General features: G+C 33.8%; 1 protein-coding gene across 9 annotated transcripts in view; it reads left to right on the top strand.

Annotated features, from left to right (window-relative positions):
• Positions 1–14,899, top strand: part of FCHO2 (FCH and mu domain containing endocytic adaptor 2) — an 81,919-nt gene that overhangs the window by 46,762 nt on the left and 20,258 nt on the right. For 4 of the 9 annotated variants that reach the window (XM_072922078.1, XM_072922081.1, XM_072922082.1 and 1 more), the window contains 6 exons: positions 6,522–6,579; positions 9,046–9,221; positions 9,798–9,812; positions 10,223–10,247; positions 11,025–11,067; positions 11,989–12,083. In XM_072922078.1, coding sequence (XP_072778179.1) covers positions 6,522–6,579; positions 9,046–9,221; positions 9,798–9,812; positions 10,223–10,247; positions 11,025–11,067; positions 11,989–12,083 — 412 coding nt within the window. Of the gene's footprint in view, positions 1–6,521; positions 6,580–9,042; positions 9,222–9,797; positions 9,813–10,222; positions 10,248–11,024; positions 11,068–11,988; positions 12,084–14,899 lie in introns of all 9 variants that reach the window. The other 5 variants (XM_030259086.4, XM_012577765.5, XM_072922079.1 and 2 more) reach the window with 4 other exon arrangements.

The following is a 14,899-nucleotide window of genomic DNA, read 5'->3' as shown; positions in this document are numbered from 1 at the left end:
AATTAAATTTTACCACATAACAGAACTATATGTGTAGGAACAGATGTGTAATACTTGCCAAGACAGTTTTTTTCTATTTTGCAGTCATCTTGACTTACAGCAAGTTTCTTTCCATGGGTGCATTTAAAAGGAAGTAACAATAGAAGTATCTTTATAATTATCAGGCTTCTCATGGAAATAAAATAATTTGACAGTTCAGGTTGAGTCATTGGAGTGAACCACAACTGGATTTGACTTGCAATGTTTCTTTTCCTTGCTTATTTTGGTCTCCATGTTTTCTGAAAACAATTAGTTCAAAAAATTCAAGTATAAATTGGTTTGGCATTCTTTCTGGCTACATGAGGCATACCATATGATTATCTACGTTAATTGTTGAAAGTGCCTTATTGGTTTGGTTTGGGTTTTTTTGCCTGCTCAATGTTTTATGACTGCATTTGAACTTTAAAATTTGGTATATGATTTCTGCTTGCTTTTTTCAAGCCACAGCAGTATTCTGTATAGTGACTGAATGCTTTAAAAGCAGAAGTCATTACTGTAATTGTAGTGAAAAAATGGTATGAGATTCATTTCACCCCTAACAAACAAAAAAGTGCTTTTATGTTTTAAGGTTGGAGTCCTCTTCTGAAAGGTCTCATTTCAAATGCTTTTAATTTTTATTGGCTTTTACTTACCAATTTCCTTTCTGTTTAATTTTTCAAACCTAATCTAAATACTTTAAACAGCCTCTATCACCTCTAGGAGGATTTATTTTGTATGATGATTTGCAATAAATTATGCATTTCAAGAAGTTGAACTTGGAAAACTATTATTAAACAAAAAATACTAAAGCAGTATTAATTTATGTCTGATTGCTAGAAAATACTGAGGAACAGACCTCAGAAAATTCAACTTAAAGTGTCCCACTTATTATTGTGTCAGTTTTGGTCACTCACAAAAAACCTGTCTGGCATATATATGATGAACGTGATAATTTTTTAAAAGGTGGCTTTTGTTTATTTGTCAAGAATTTTAATTGTGTGAAAGGAATGTAAGAGATAACCAGTCTTCAATTATATATAAATACAAGCACCAAGGTAAAAATATTGCAAATTTTCAAGCTAAGGATGTAGCAAGAACTGGTTTCTATGTATTATCTACCAGTTCTCTGTGCTATTGTGGACCTTTGAACATACGATGTAGTAAATACCATTAAGGCCTTCTCACTAGTGCAAAATATCTAATACAGTCTATCAAACTTATATTCTATTTCCAAAAACAAAATTGTGAGATTGGTCAAAAATATCTGTTGTCCCAAAATGCTCTCAAATTTATATGTGGCAAGACAGATATGCTTATGCTCCTCCTTTGTAGCTACCAGATTATATATACTGGAAAACAAATTAATGAAATGTTAATTCTGGTAAGTATTTTTTTGTAACAGCTGTAAGAGGTTTTCATGTACTCATTAGTAGGTAGCTGTGGACTGAGAACTGGTAGTTGTTAAAAATGTTGACCACTTTAGTCAGCAGTCTCTCTTTAAATCTAGATGACAGTATCTCATGAGATATAAAATTCCTGAGTTTTTTATATGTCAATCTATAGTGTAATGTCATTAAGCTAAACCTTGATAATTAAGAAAAGTGTAAAGTCTGTAGTAGAAAGTGTATGCACTGGAAATAGATAGCAATTGAACACTGACTCTGTATGGGGGTTTTGCCTTAGAACTTTTTTCTAAAGGGTGAAAATCTTGTTTCCCGTAAGTTTACCATGTCTCTAGAGATGTTCTCTAGGAAGATATGAGGTTTAAAAGAAACTTATTTCAGGGAAACATTTACAAAGTTCCACTTGTGTCCAATAATATCTGAATTGGGATTGCAACCCTTCCTGTGGTTAGGATGCTCGCTGATCTCCTTCTTCTACTTCACTGCCTATTTTCATGAAGACTGTAGTAATGTAATTATCTTTGAGTTCTCTGTTCTTTCTGTCAAATCCATTTGAAACTGTCCAGTAAGTTTAAAAGTAATTAAGAACGGAGTCACTGGTGTAGAGAACATAATGCTGAAAGGTTTTTTTTTTGTGGGAAACTGAAATGCAAACACATATCAAGACATCCAAAACTTTTCATTAACCTTTTCACATGTGAGTGTAGTATAATTATGGTTACATAGAATTATAGACCATTTTTTTATTGTTCAGGACTGGTTGAATTTGGAACCATCAATTTCTGAGAAGCGCAACACAAGTGTAATCTAATATTTAGTGAAATTCAAGTATTTTTCCTTATTTGCATTTTACAGCATTTTGTTCTGGCATGTTTCAAATAGCTGCTATTGAGGACAAGGCTTTCTATCACAGGGGCACTTTGAATACCCATTTTTCTTTCTGCGTTTCTAGCAATAGGAGAAAGTGTCTGTCTGCTCTCTTCTTCTGTGTCTTTTGGGTTAATAGGCACCCTAACAAGAGGAGGCCAATATTATGCCTCTGTCTTAACCTAAGTATATGCCAGAGTAAAATTTTCATCTCAAATATGTCAAAAGTGGAGAGCCTTTTTGTTCTCTTGTTCCAGCGTATGAACTTCAGCTGCTTACTTTGAGTCCTCATCTGGAGTACAGGAAGCCATTTGAGTTCTGGCATTAAAAAATAGAGTGAGCTGTTCAGCTGCACTGCATCTTGAAGCATACCCTCAGGAAAACTTGATTAAGAGCTCTCATAACCACTGTAGTTATCCCAAGAGAAGAGAAAATATGAAGGAATCAAATTGGGGAATATTGAAGGTTCTTTGCTTCTTGACTGATGACCAGCCTGTCAGCAGCCCTAGTGTTGCAGAGGAAGAGCCAAATGAAGTAGTTAGACTAGAGTGCTCCATATGTTCCTTCCTTGTCCTTTGTATGTAGCCCAGAGACACTAATGACATGGTAATGGTGTGGCTTCTTCAATTGCTTTTCGATGACAGGTGAAATAGAGCAAGGAAACTGAAATAAATTATTCACCAAAACTAAAAGATGTGTTTTGTCTATAGAATGCTTGGTCCTCAAGCTTCTTGTACAGGAAATTTTATTTTATTTATCAAGGCCTTATGTTTTATTTCTTTAAAAATATATGAACCCCAGAAAGCTTGTAGAATATGCCAAGGCAAAGACAAAGGTGTATGACTTAAGTTTCTGGTGTATGTTTAAAGCCATATAAGATCTCAATTAATTCATTACATCTGCAAACACAGGGAAAAATGTCTTCTATAGCTACAAGTTTAATTGCTTAACAGAACTGCAGCAAGGCTTCCTGGAAGTCCACCAGTTCCAATTGCTTTTGCAGTTGCTTTCTTTCCAGTTGCTTTGCAGAGTTCAGTTCACAGGCATAATGAGGTTGTTGGGAGTTTTTTGACTACAAAGAACACTACACATGTTTTATAGGGGACTAAAGCAGACCTCCATCCCCATTGTATTAATAATAACTTTTCCCAAAGGCCAGAGTTTGCAAAGATCATCATCTTGTGTGTTGAAGTTCAAAAATTATACATGTAGGTTGTGAACTTAACCTCTGATCAAGCGTAGTAGGCAAATCAGATCTTACCTGTGTTGTGTGCCTGATATTTAAGATACACTGTTATCCATGACATAATATATAGTTCTGTAATTGTAGGAATGTGGAGAAGGAGTAAAAATTAGTCAAATAACTGTAAATGCCTTCATTAACATCGGATTCATGAGTATGTGTCCCTCTTAGATTGCTGTGTTATCTACCACTGTTATTAAATGTAGATTTGCAAATGAAATGTTGGTATTTCAGAAAGCACATTGACCGGTTCAATCATTCAAAATATTGAGAACAGGATTTTGAAATTACTACTCAACTTGTAAGATTGTAAGGTATCATTTTACTTGTATGTGACACAATCTGACTTAGTCTATACAAAGGTATATCAAGTATCTATTCCACCCATTTTTTACATTGGTTTACACAAAAATATAAGTTCAGTATCTAGTTAATTAAAGCACGTGTTAACAATGATCATAAATTGGCACAAGATCAGTCTGGATTACTGACAAGGCAGGAAATACAAAGTAAATTATTTATGTGTGTATATGGTGTTTCATGTCATTCTATTTAAATTTCAGATATAGGAAAAAAAATACAAATTAAGTTTTCTATTCAGGGTTTGAAAAGAAGTGGTAACATAGACTAGCTGAAAGAGAAGGAAGGAATTTTCTTCCCCTGTGTTCAGAACTTAAACTGTACAATATCCTTCTCTGTTATGTACATGAAGTTGTGAAAACAGACTACATGCTGAGGAACAGATGATTCAAGTATATTATCAAGATTGTCATATAATTGTCATGAAAGCATTAAGAAAGAAAGTTAAATATTTTAAGATTTTGGTGCTTTCTTCATCCAAGAGATTAATCAGTAAATTAAAAATAATACAATTAAAATAAATTTGACAAACTAAAGTTCTCTCATAATTTTATATCAAAATTGTCCATTTTGCCAGCTGCATTGAGCATGCTGTGTCAGCCCAGTAATAGTATCCTGTACATATATGGCCCAGTTGTAAGAAAAATTAAATCTTGTATATTTAAAGATTTTTATTGACTTGTAATTCATCTTAACCATTAATGTCCCTGATCTATGGAAAATTGCCTGGTGTGACAACTAAATTACTTTCAGGATTCAGAATTTGTAGTATTACAAGAAAATAAACTTACCCTGTAGCTATATGTTTTTGTTCTGTTTACTTTGATGTCAGGTTTCATTAGTGGTTTCTGGTATATAAACAAGGTCAACTTGAGGTCAAGCGTGGCTAAGAACCCTGATCTGAGAAAGTAGAGCTAAAGTATTGGACCGTGTGATTGTACTCTTATTACTTTTTTGTTGCTATATTTATTTATTTATTAAATAGCAGTGACGTCTAGCTAGATCTTGCAAATATTTCAAGAAATTGCATCTATATGGTCTGTGTTTTAAGGTTAAAAAACTTAAAAGTTGATTTTTTTTGCCTTAGTTTGATGTATTTAATTTGGTATTTGGTATGTCTTACATATGTACTGGATGGTATTTCTTACACTTTTCTTTGCAGAAAGTTTGAGCTATGTGAAAATTTCCATTTATTTCAGAAGTACTAAATTTAGGGAGCTGTACAGAGGAGAATCCATCTTAGTGAATTATCAGACATCTCATTTGTGATATCTGTAAAAGATACAGGAGGATTACTACATTTGAATCATTTTAATGTTTATGTTCTGGACTTCCAAAACTATTCAGAGATATTCTCTTCAAACTTGACTTCAAATTTTATCTGAAGTAATGAGGTTCCTTTCTTGTCCACTTGAAATCACCAGCATAAGTAATTTTTTTATATCTCTTGACTTCTAACAAATTACGTTTTGGCCATACTATGTACACATATCTGTTGGTCAAATTACTTCCCAGTATCTGCTTTCTGATAGAATATACTGATGCTACACTAGAGTAAATCACTTTTGTGTGTATACATATTCTAATTTTTATAGTATACAAGTAACTACTGAAATCACTGCATTTTGAAGACACCTTGGTTGTGGTTTTTTGTGATAAACTTGCTGAGACGTTAAACGGTTCACATACACTACCTATACATAGAAAGTTGTGAGTGGAATTTTTTGATTCTCAGTGTGGATCGTTTATCCTGTATATGTAACACATGATGTGGGGGTTTTGTGCATTTTTAAAATTTAGATTATCTTGAAGACTAGTGTCTCTCTGCCCCAAATTTATTTTAATGAAACTATATGCTTAGCTGAGCATTCTAAGTTATTTTAACATCATTCTTTTCAATTTCTGTTTAACTACCTTCAAGAACAGAAAAACTTATCTTAAGTTTCTTATCTTAAGAACTTATCTTAAGTTCCTAGATGCTTATTGGCTTTGAAGATTCAGGGTAGTGTTGGAGATGTGTAAAGGGAAACTTGGGAATAAAATTTTGAGCACCTGTGATGTGGATATTCTTTTCTGAAATAACAATGCAGGCATACTGCCTTTGCTACGGGAAGTGGAATTTGCAATCAGTGCTTTGGCTAGCATACTTAAATATTGAGTAGTACTTAGGAAAGGTTTTGCCTCTGCACCATCAGAACATCTTGTGTCTTAGCTGAAAGCAATAAAATTTGGGAAATATTTATGGGCCAAGAGAATTATAGTCTAATTTAACTCAGTACTAAAGCTAAAATAATGTTGATTTCTGTCCTTTTTGATAGAGTAATTAATTAATAATTAATCAATTAGTAATTAAGTAGTGATTGATTAGTAAAAGCAGATGCATTTCAAACTTGCCAGTTTTCACAGGAAATGTAGGGCTTGTTTTGTTACATTATGTGCTGAGATACCTTGTCACACAACTTCTAAATGACAGATCATAACTTCAGATAACTGTAATAATGTTGAATAAAAATCACTTTCATAAGTTGCTGCGATTTTAATTTGTCGATGATGTAAAATTCAATCTGATGTAAGAATGACATGGCTTTTTAGTTATTTCTCAATAGCATAATTTTTGTTGTTGTTTCTAGAACTTTCCTGATGTTGATGATGAAGGATACAGCATTAAACCAGAAGCAACACAGGATATCCTTTATACTATAATTGCACCAAGTTATTTGATGTTACTACAATTCTTTGGAGAGAGGAAATACTGACTAAAGAGTCGAGAAAGTACTGACTAAAGAGTCAAGGAAGATGAATGACATTTATGTCTATGTTGCAACCCTGTATTATATTCATAGCTTTTGTAAAATGAACCAAATATTGTCTTGGATATGTGTGTGCAAATGTTAAATATTAGATTCGATTAGATCAGCTCTCTTGGGAACTTATAAAGTACAGTAAAAATAAAAAGAAAAAAATAGCCAGATCCAATGCAGATGCAAAATTCCATGCAGATCTCTCTCTATGAAAAGCTCTCAGAGAGTTTATAAAGTTTGCAAACGTTTTAAAGCATATTGAATGGTTATCTGTTCTGTACTTGAGCTTTCACCTTTTTTTTGTTGCACTAGAGCAGTGTAGAAATAGAATTTTTGTTACTTCATGAAGTCATTACACCACGTGCTGTTTCCAAATGGTGATTTTAGCTTTTACTGTCTTTTTAATACCTTCATATTGAAAGCTTTCATATACAGAATACATTTCTTCTAAGTTGCCTTTATTGAGGCTCAAGACTTTTCTCTGCCATTCTCCTGTTGCTTTGGAGGAAAATTCTTGTCCACTTTTTTCCTACCATTGCAGAGGAAAGTTCTACTTAAGAGCTGGGAGTAGTTACCATAGATCTAAGCAAGCCTAGTATGTTGACAAGATAGCTAATTTTTGGAAATTTATTCACTGAATTTTCTGGGTACTTCATATAAAAAGTGAATTTAGGCTGTGCCATTACCTTAAATTGCAAAAACTTTTAAGCAGTTAACATATAATTACAGTGGCCAGGTCATCATCATAACTTCTTTGTTTTCATCAGCTTTGCAGAATATTCCTCTAATGCCCACATGGAAGAGTCCTGTAACAATAAAATTAGTTGGTGTAATCTCCTATTTACATAATTGATACAAAAGTGACAGACTTTTATCCAATTCTAAGAGGAGTGCATGCTTTGCATGCATTTCTAAAGTGAGAGAGAAGTGAACAATATTCATGCTTATGATGAATTATTCATTTGGACGTTTTATTTTTTATTATCTCTTTTTTCTTGTGAAACAAAAAGGCATATATTCAGTGAAAAATATCCATGATTTGCAATCTGTCATGAGATAGTACTTCAGCTGCTGAAAATCTTGACCAACTTCAGGGATTTGTCAGCTCCCTTTCTCCTTTCCTCCCTTAGCCTCTAGAAATTTTTTCTGTTGATGGGAACTCATGAGATAATTTGTTGGAGGATATTGTTTTATTATGACAGTCCATCTCAATACGTCTCACTTAAATCTGTATTGGCCAAACACTTTACAAGAACTGTCTTATTTGTAGGAAATGAATCTTGAAGGTCATTGATAACTTTCAAGACAAGAAATCCTTTAATGTAATTAGAATTACTTTTCTTTGAAACATTTTCTATAAATGCTTATTTTGAAGGAAGAGATAGGTGTAAGATCAAGATCCTTGGCTTTTTCCTCATCACAGCTTTCAGATCCTTTCAGCTGGAAGGGAATTTGAATGTCAGGCTTAAAACTTCTTTAGGGGATAGTTTGAAGGATTTTAATGCAAATGTCTGTTATATTGTCAGGTGAAAAATAACAGAAGTGACTTAGAGAATATGTACACTTCTTCCAAGTGGTACAAAACTTTTGTGTTTCCGTAGAGGGAAATTTTCAAATTTTTCTTGTCAAAACAAGTGCAGTTTTTAAGACTTAGCTTGGGCCTTTCAGAGCTTTTCTTCAGTGTGGCTCTTGTGCATATAAAGCACTGTTTATTTTCTTATTTTGAGGTCTGAGATGTCATTGTGATTCCTTTCTATCTAAAGATGACATTGTTCAGTTTACTATGCAGCCTTCTGTTTAACTGGCATCCTTACAAAATTTTCAGTGCCACACTGTAAAAGGAGTAAGTAATGGTGGCTCCTGCTCTTTCCTTCAGTGTTAATGTCAGGTACAGGTACCATGGGCTCATGTACCTGTGCATCAGGTACAGGTACATTTCACTGCTCATCAAAAAAACTAGGCTTTTCTTCATTTAATTTAAAAGATGTCTACATTTTTCATAAATCTGTTAGAATCCCTGCTAGAGTCTTGCAAATTATAATTTTACATGCAGAAGTGTTACTGCCTTAGAATCTTAAATTTAACCTCATGCCTTCAAATATGCAGTTGTTCAGTTACATGATAGATATTGCCACTCTTCAGTTATATGACATCATGCTTTTCTGAGCAGAATCATCATTCTGAAGATAAATGGAATAAACCCCTAAATTTTAACTCTGAATTATGCATTTTGGACTGTGGATGTATGTAAGTGCACAGAGAGGTCACTTAATATGAGCATTTTGTGGATCAAAATTATCAAGTAGATTAAACAGATGACTGAGGTATTTCCACCTTAACTGAGACAAACATACCAAAGAGAACCATTTCTATTCATCCAGCGAGTCTGACTCTGAAGATGATGAACCCAGGAGGTTCCATGTGGAAATAAAACCTGTCCAGCCAAATAACAGTTCTCAATACACTATGCCATCTTTGGATGAATTAAAAGTATCCATAGGGAACATCACTCTTTCTCCAGCAATATCTGTAAGTCTTTTGTTCCTTGTATTTTTAGTGTGTAGAAATGTGGTAAAGAAACTGTAGTGTAAACATATAATGTTCAGAATTTATTCTAGGTTCAGTAACATTTTTCTTATGCACTAGGTCATTTTTGGTACACTTCATATTCCAGTATATGTAGTTTGCACTTTTATATTGCAATATAACATTAAGTACTTTTCTCATATTTAAACTTCCCTTTGAGACTTTTGAGCACTCAGTTCTTGTGTTTGTGTTCTTGCCCCCATAAGACATTTAGTTACATCTTAGATTTAGCTGAGCGTGGCTTTTAACATAATTTGTGAATTAGTTTTCAATAACATACAAGTCTTTTAAAACAGATTGTATAATGAGGATACATGTAACATTTGTGGTTAAGCTTTATTGATGTATCCTGCCAGATCATGGAATAATCCTTTATACCATTATATGATAAATAATATTAGGGTATGCTAGTACGGTATGCAGATCAGAGTAAGACTGGTTCAGATTTTAAGGAAAATAGTGTGCATAACATATTAAAATAATAATTTTTCTCTTTTTTCCCTCACCACATTATGAAAGCAGAGGCACAGTCCTGTAAGTAGAGTATGGCTTTTTATTTGCATTTGTAGTTAAAACTAAGTAAGTGTAGTATGTGAGGAGACTTACTGGGAAAACATGAGGAATGTTTTATTTCATCTATACCATGTGATAGATACATAGGCTGTTTAATTTTCTGTCCCAGACAGTAAAGAGATTTAAAAATGCTGCTCCCTTTGTCAGCTCTACAGTATTTATTCCTGCATTTTCAAACTGATGTGGCAGATGTGCACTGGGTGCTCTGTCCAGGCTCATGTTCCGTAGTCTTCTGCAAGCTCATGATGTTTTTGCCTGGCACTGAAAACAAAATATCTCATAGGAAGTTGAGAGGAAATAAGAACTCTGGGACTATAAAGTGGTTTATTTCACAGTAGAAGAACTTATTCCTATTTTTTTTCCTGTTTCAGGCACAAATGAATCAAAATTCATCCAGTAAGTGTGAATCTTTTAGTCTGTTATGATTTTGACATAGAATGAAAACAAATCTCTTTTTAATTGTTGGAGACATAAACTTCGTAAATATCTGTACTTTAAATTGAACAAAATGTTTCTCTTGTTAGTTTTATATAACTACTCCTTACCTATGTACTTGGCTGTTTCCTGTTGTGGGGACCAGATTAACCTGTATCTGACAGTAATGAGGAACACATCCAGATGCCAAAGAGGTTGCCCCACAGGAAAAACTCCTGTGCAAGTTCCTGAAACCCTTCCCCCTGCTCAAGTTTAGTATGATCCACAAACCAGCAAAGCGCACCATATGTATGATTTAAAATACTGATGTAGAGGATAGAGCATTAGCTTCTATTTTTCAAGGTTGAGTATGTTGTTGGGTTTTTGTTTGTTTGTTTGTTTTGGGTTTGTTTTGGTTTTGGGTTTTTTTTTGTTTGGCTTTTTTTTTTTTTTTTTTTTGGCCAATGGGAAACCAGGCCAGATTTTCTGAAGAGCAATGTTGATGTAAACTGTGTAATTCAAGGAAGAAGTTTCAAGCATGCAACACTTCTTTATCGAGCACATTGGTCTATGTAGTCTTCTCATAGTTCAGGAATAACTAAACTTAAGCTATCACAAGTTATACATTTTCTTTTTTCCATTTTAATAGTAATTTGTTTTAAACTGTTGACATTAATATTAACTATCTTTTTATAATGAAAATGAAATTTTTATTTTATATTTCACACTTTTAGTGATAATACGGTATCTTTTTCTTAGGTGAAGAGTTAACAAAATCAAAACTTTCTGCTCCAACTACTGAGTAAGTTCAAATATAAAATTCTATCAAATGCTGTTTTGCAGGAATTTGTTCTTATTTTTCTAAGCTTGGAAACTCATTGGGAATGACAGCTGAGTCCTATCTGAAGTTGTACATCTATTGCATTATTAGCCTTAAGTGTATCAATGGATATTTCCATTCATTTGTTTACCCCTTCTAATACATGTGATTTGTTGTGCTCAGTCTCAGCTGGTGTTTATAATTACATGGCTCCACAATATTTTTAAATAAGACAGACTTAGCTTCCATCCAAGAGTGCTCTGCGGTAAAGTGTTTAAGATTGCAAACTCCAAATTTATGCTGATATGCGTACATTGCTTATGTGTATATATGCTGAAATAAATTAATTTGAAGATGTAGGTCTCAAAAATTACAGTTATTTAACTGACATTATGGAGTATGTGCTGGCTAAGACAGTTTCCTTATGTGTAAATAAGTTCTTTGACCTGCAACTTTTGAATAATTCTTTTCTTTTTAGATGCAAAGACTAATATAGACTAATGTGTCAAAAGTTTTTATCACATTATTGAGGGACTTTTTACAAGAGTTATGTAGTGATAGGACTAGGAGGAGTGGCTTTAAACTTTAAGCTGAGAGTAGTTTTAGCTTAAATATATAGAGGAAATTCTTTACTGTGACGTCTGGTGAGATGTGGAAACAGGTCACCCAGAGAAGTTCTGGATGCCCTGCCTCTGGAAATGTTCAAGGCCAGTCCAGAAGGGACTTTCAACAACCTGATCTAGTGGATGCCAGCATGGTTGGAACAGAATTTTTAAAGATCCTTTTGAAGCTAAACTGTTCTGTGAATTATAATTATTATATCATCAAACTACTACTGAAGTTTTTGATTTTTATGAATGCATAAATCTTCCATTTCTATTCCATTTCTAACTCTTAATATAGAAAGGGGAACAGTGACTTCCTGGCATGGGATCCACTCTTCAGCACTTCTCTTGAATCTTCCTCTTCAGCTTCTTTGGCATCCTCATCCTCCTCAGGTAAAATATTTGATGGTAGAGATGGTGTTTGCCGTATTTCTAGATGTTCCTGTGTTGTTTTTTCAGTTGTTACAAGGGGATGTGCTTTGATGCATAAATTATAGAACTTTATAAGGCAGTATAGTGTCTTAGAAGTATCACACGTCTGAGAAGGCAGCATATAAGGCTTTCAACCTAGACAGCAAGAAGGAAGAGGGAGTCCTAGACACTTCAGGAAAATTCTGGTTTGTTCCTTCCTTTTTTGTTGCCTTCTCATACTTAATGAATAATTGCTCTCCATCGAGAAGGTAATCCCTTTGTAAGGCTGGGAGATTAAATGGAGGTTGTTGCAGCAACTGTGAGACAAGTCGAGCTTGCACAATGAATAGGGATGATTTCTTCTTTCCAGGAAAGTCAACTGGGCTACGTAGTACAAAGGCATTGCAGAGCTTTGCTGTGAGGAACTAATTTCCTGTAGGAGATTCTGTTAGGAGATGTGAAGTCATAATCCAAGGGGAGATGTATAAAAATAACAGGACTAAGACATGAATTAAACTGAGATCCTGAAAGCAGAGATATTGCAAGGAAAGTGATGGAGTGTGGCATATGGGAGGTGGAGGGAGAGAGCACATGTTGCTTGGGAATTTTTGGTTGCAGGATATTAGTGGTACACCAGCAGGCTTTCCATAAACCCGGTCTTTACAAAAAATAGTTCCATACTTCTTTTCAGTCTACCTACTGTATATCTTTACTCCAACATCTTAATTTTCTCTTAATGCAGACACTTTCTTCCTCCCACACACCTGAGAAAGGAAGTGTGTTCACTGATTTTTTTTTTAACTAAGTACTTGTATTCCAAAAATAGTCCTCACTTCTTAGTTCATTATGGCTTTCTAGTGATTTTCTTCTGTGCATGATCATGCAGATTGAAGAACAATAAGGAAGACTATATGTATCAATAGGAGAATCCTGAAAAACTGGTGTTATTTCTTGGCTTAAATAATATTCTTTTAGCAACAATCAACATTGCTTTGTAACACTTCAGATTTTAAGAACTTAGTCTTTCACTAAAAATTCGTGTTCCTTAAAGGTTAAATTTTAATAAGTCTGGGTTACAGAATTCATTATAATTCTCTCGTCCTGACTTACATAACCAGTCAGCACTATTGCCAAGTGAATCCACCGTGTGTGGTAGCACATTTAAGAAAAAATTCTAGAGAGATATATATTACTGGAATATTCTGAAAAGAAATGGTACTTTCTTAAAGTATTCTGTTCTGATAGCTTTGGTCTTATGTTAGAGTCTGCAGAGAAAGGCAGAGGGTATTGAACTTGTTGCTGGTGGTTGTAGCTGTATTCAGGTGTTTATTGCTGTGCTTGGATGAGAAGTGAAAGCAGGTTAGGAAGTCTTCATACAGTTCCTCCTGGCAGCAGAACTGTGAAGAAAGTAGTCTCTGGCTGATGAGTAATGACAGAGATCTATAATATCCTCTGTAGCTGTATCTGGCAGGGAGTCATCTACCCTAGTCGTACCCATGAGGCTTATACACAGAGCCCTGCAGTGCACTGGAATTGGTGAGCATAAATCAAGTTTAGATACATCTGTGCCTTGGCAAACTTTATCTGATAAATAATTATTTCAAGGACTGTTGTTCAAGATATAACTAAGATATTTACATTTGTGAAATAATTTGTAGAATAAAATGGAAACTAAATGTTCCAAAGTATAACAAATTTATAATATATTTGCGGTAAAAAAAAACTGGATCAATATAGGTCATGTTGTTTAAATTGTTCTAATGCTTGCTAACTTGCAAATAAGTTTTAAAATTTTTGAAAAAATACTTATCAGATTATATTTTGCTCAAAATCAATGTTTTATCTTCAGTTTGAAGGTTAGGAGTAAGCTGATGCTTAAAGTTTTTGAAAATCTCAATCCAAAATTTAAATTACATACATTAGTTGTGTGGAATACAGTATATGTCCCTCATGGTTTAAACATTTGTTTATCTGCTGTTTTATAACCATGTTAATCATTGAACACTTAAACTACTTTGGTATTTGAGCAGACTTGGTCATCCATGAATAATCCCACTTTATTAGAAGTTTAAGCTAACTTTGTTATCTTGAACAAACACAAGACTTTTTTTTAGATAGCTCTTGATATTTTAAAAATGCTTCTATTAGTTATCTTCCTTATTTTCATCCATATGTATTTTTTAAATAGTTCTTAACATCTCCATCTTTTTAAGTAGGATTTACAGTGGTATTTTAAAGCCTGTGAATGATAGTTAAAATATCTGCCTGAAAGGGAAAGCTTTGTTCAAATTCTTAATGTTTAGGTGGACTTAGAGACTGTATTTGTTTACGGCAAAAGGACCACAGTAGAGAGGACAACTATGCTTTTCTTCTGAACTTTTAAATGTATTTCTTTTTTTTATTTTTGTTATCACTGCTGTTGCTCCTAGCTCTGCCAATCTGCAAGATGTTGAGAATTGACTAACCTTGCATTTTCTGCTTCTGTTGTCATCTAGAGCAACAGACAACAGCAAGTGCAGGGAATATTTGTAGAAAACTCCTTTTTTCAGCAGTCAGAAAATTATAGGATGAGAAAAGAAAAAAAAAAACCTGAGGTGGATGATGCCTCATCCATATTGTTACTTACTAGATACAGATTGCTGCAGACAGAATAACTATCAGACTGAATCTTGTGGCTCCATTGTCTTAATTCATTCACCTGAAAGCCAGATCTGTTGGACCTTCCTATTACAAATATTAGAACTAAGAGGATCAAAGTCTTTGGAAGGAACATGATAGGTTTGACTAAATAACTTTGA

This window comes from Taeniopygia guttata, chromosome Z (genome assembly GCF_048771995.1).
Source record: "Taeniopygia guttata chromosome Z, bTaeGut7.mat, whole genome shotgun sequence".
NCBI lineage: Eukaryota > Metazoa > Chordata > Aves > Passeriformes > Estrildidae > Taeniopygia > Taeniopygia guttata.
The sequence above is the reverse complement of the archived record's forward strand: the minus strand, read 5'-3'. Positions and strand labels throughout refer to the sequence as shown.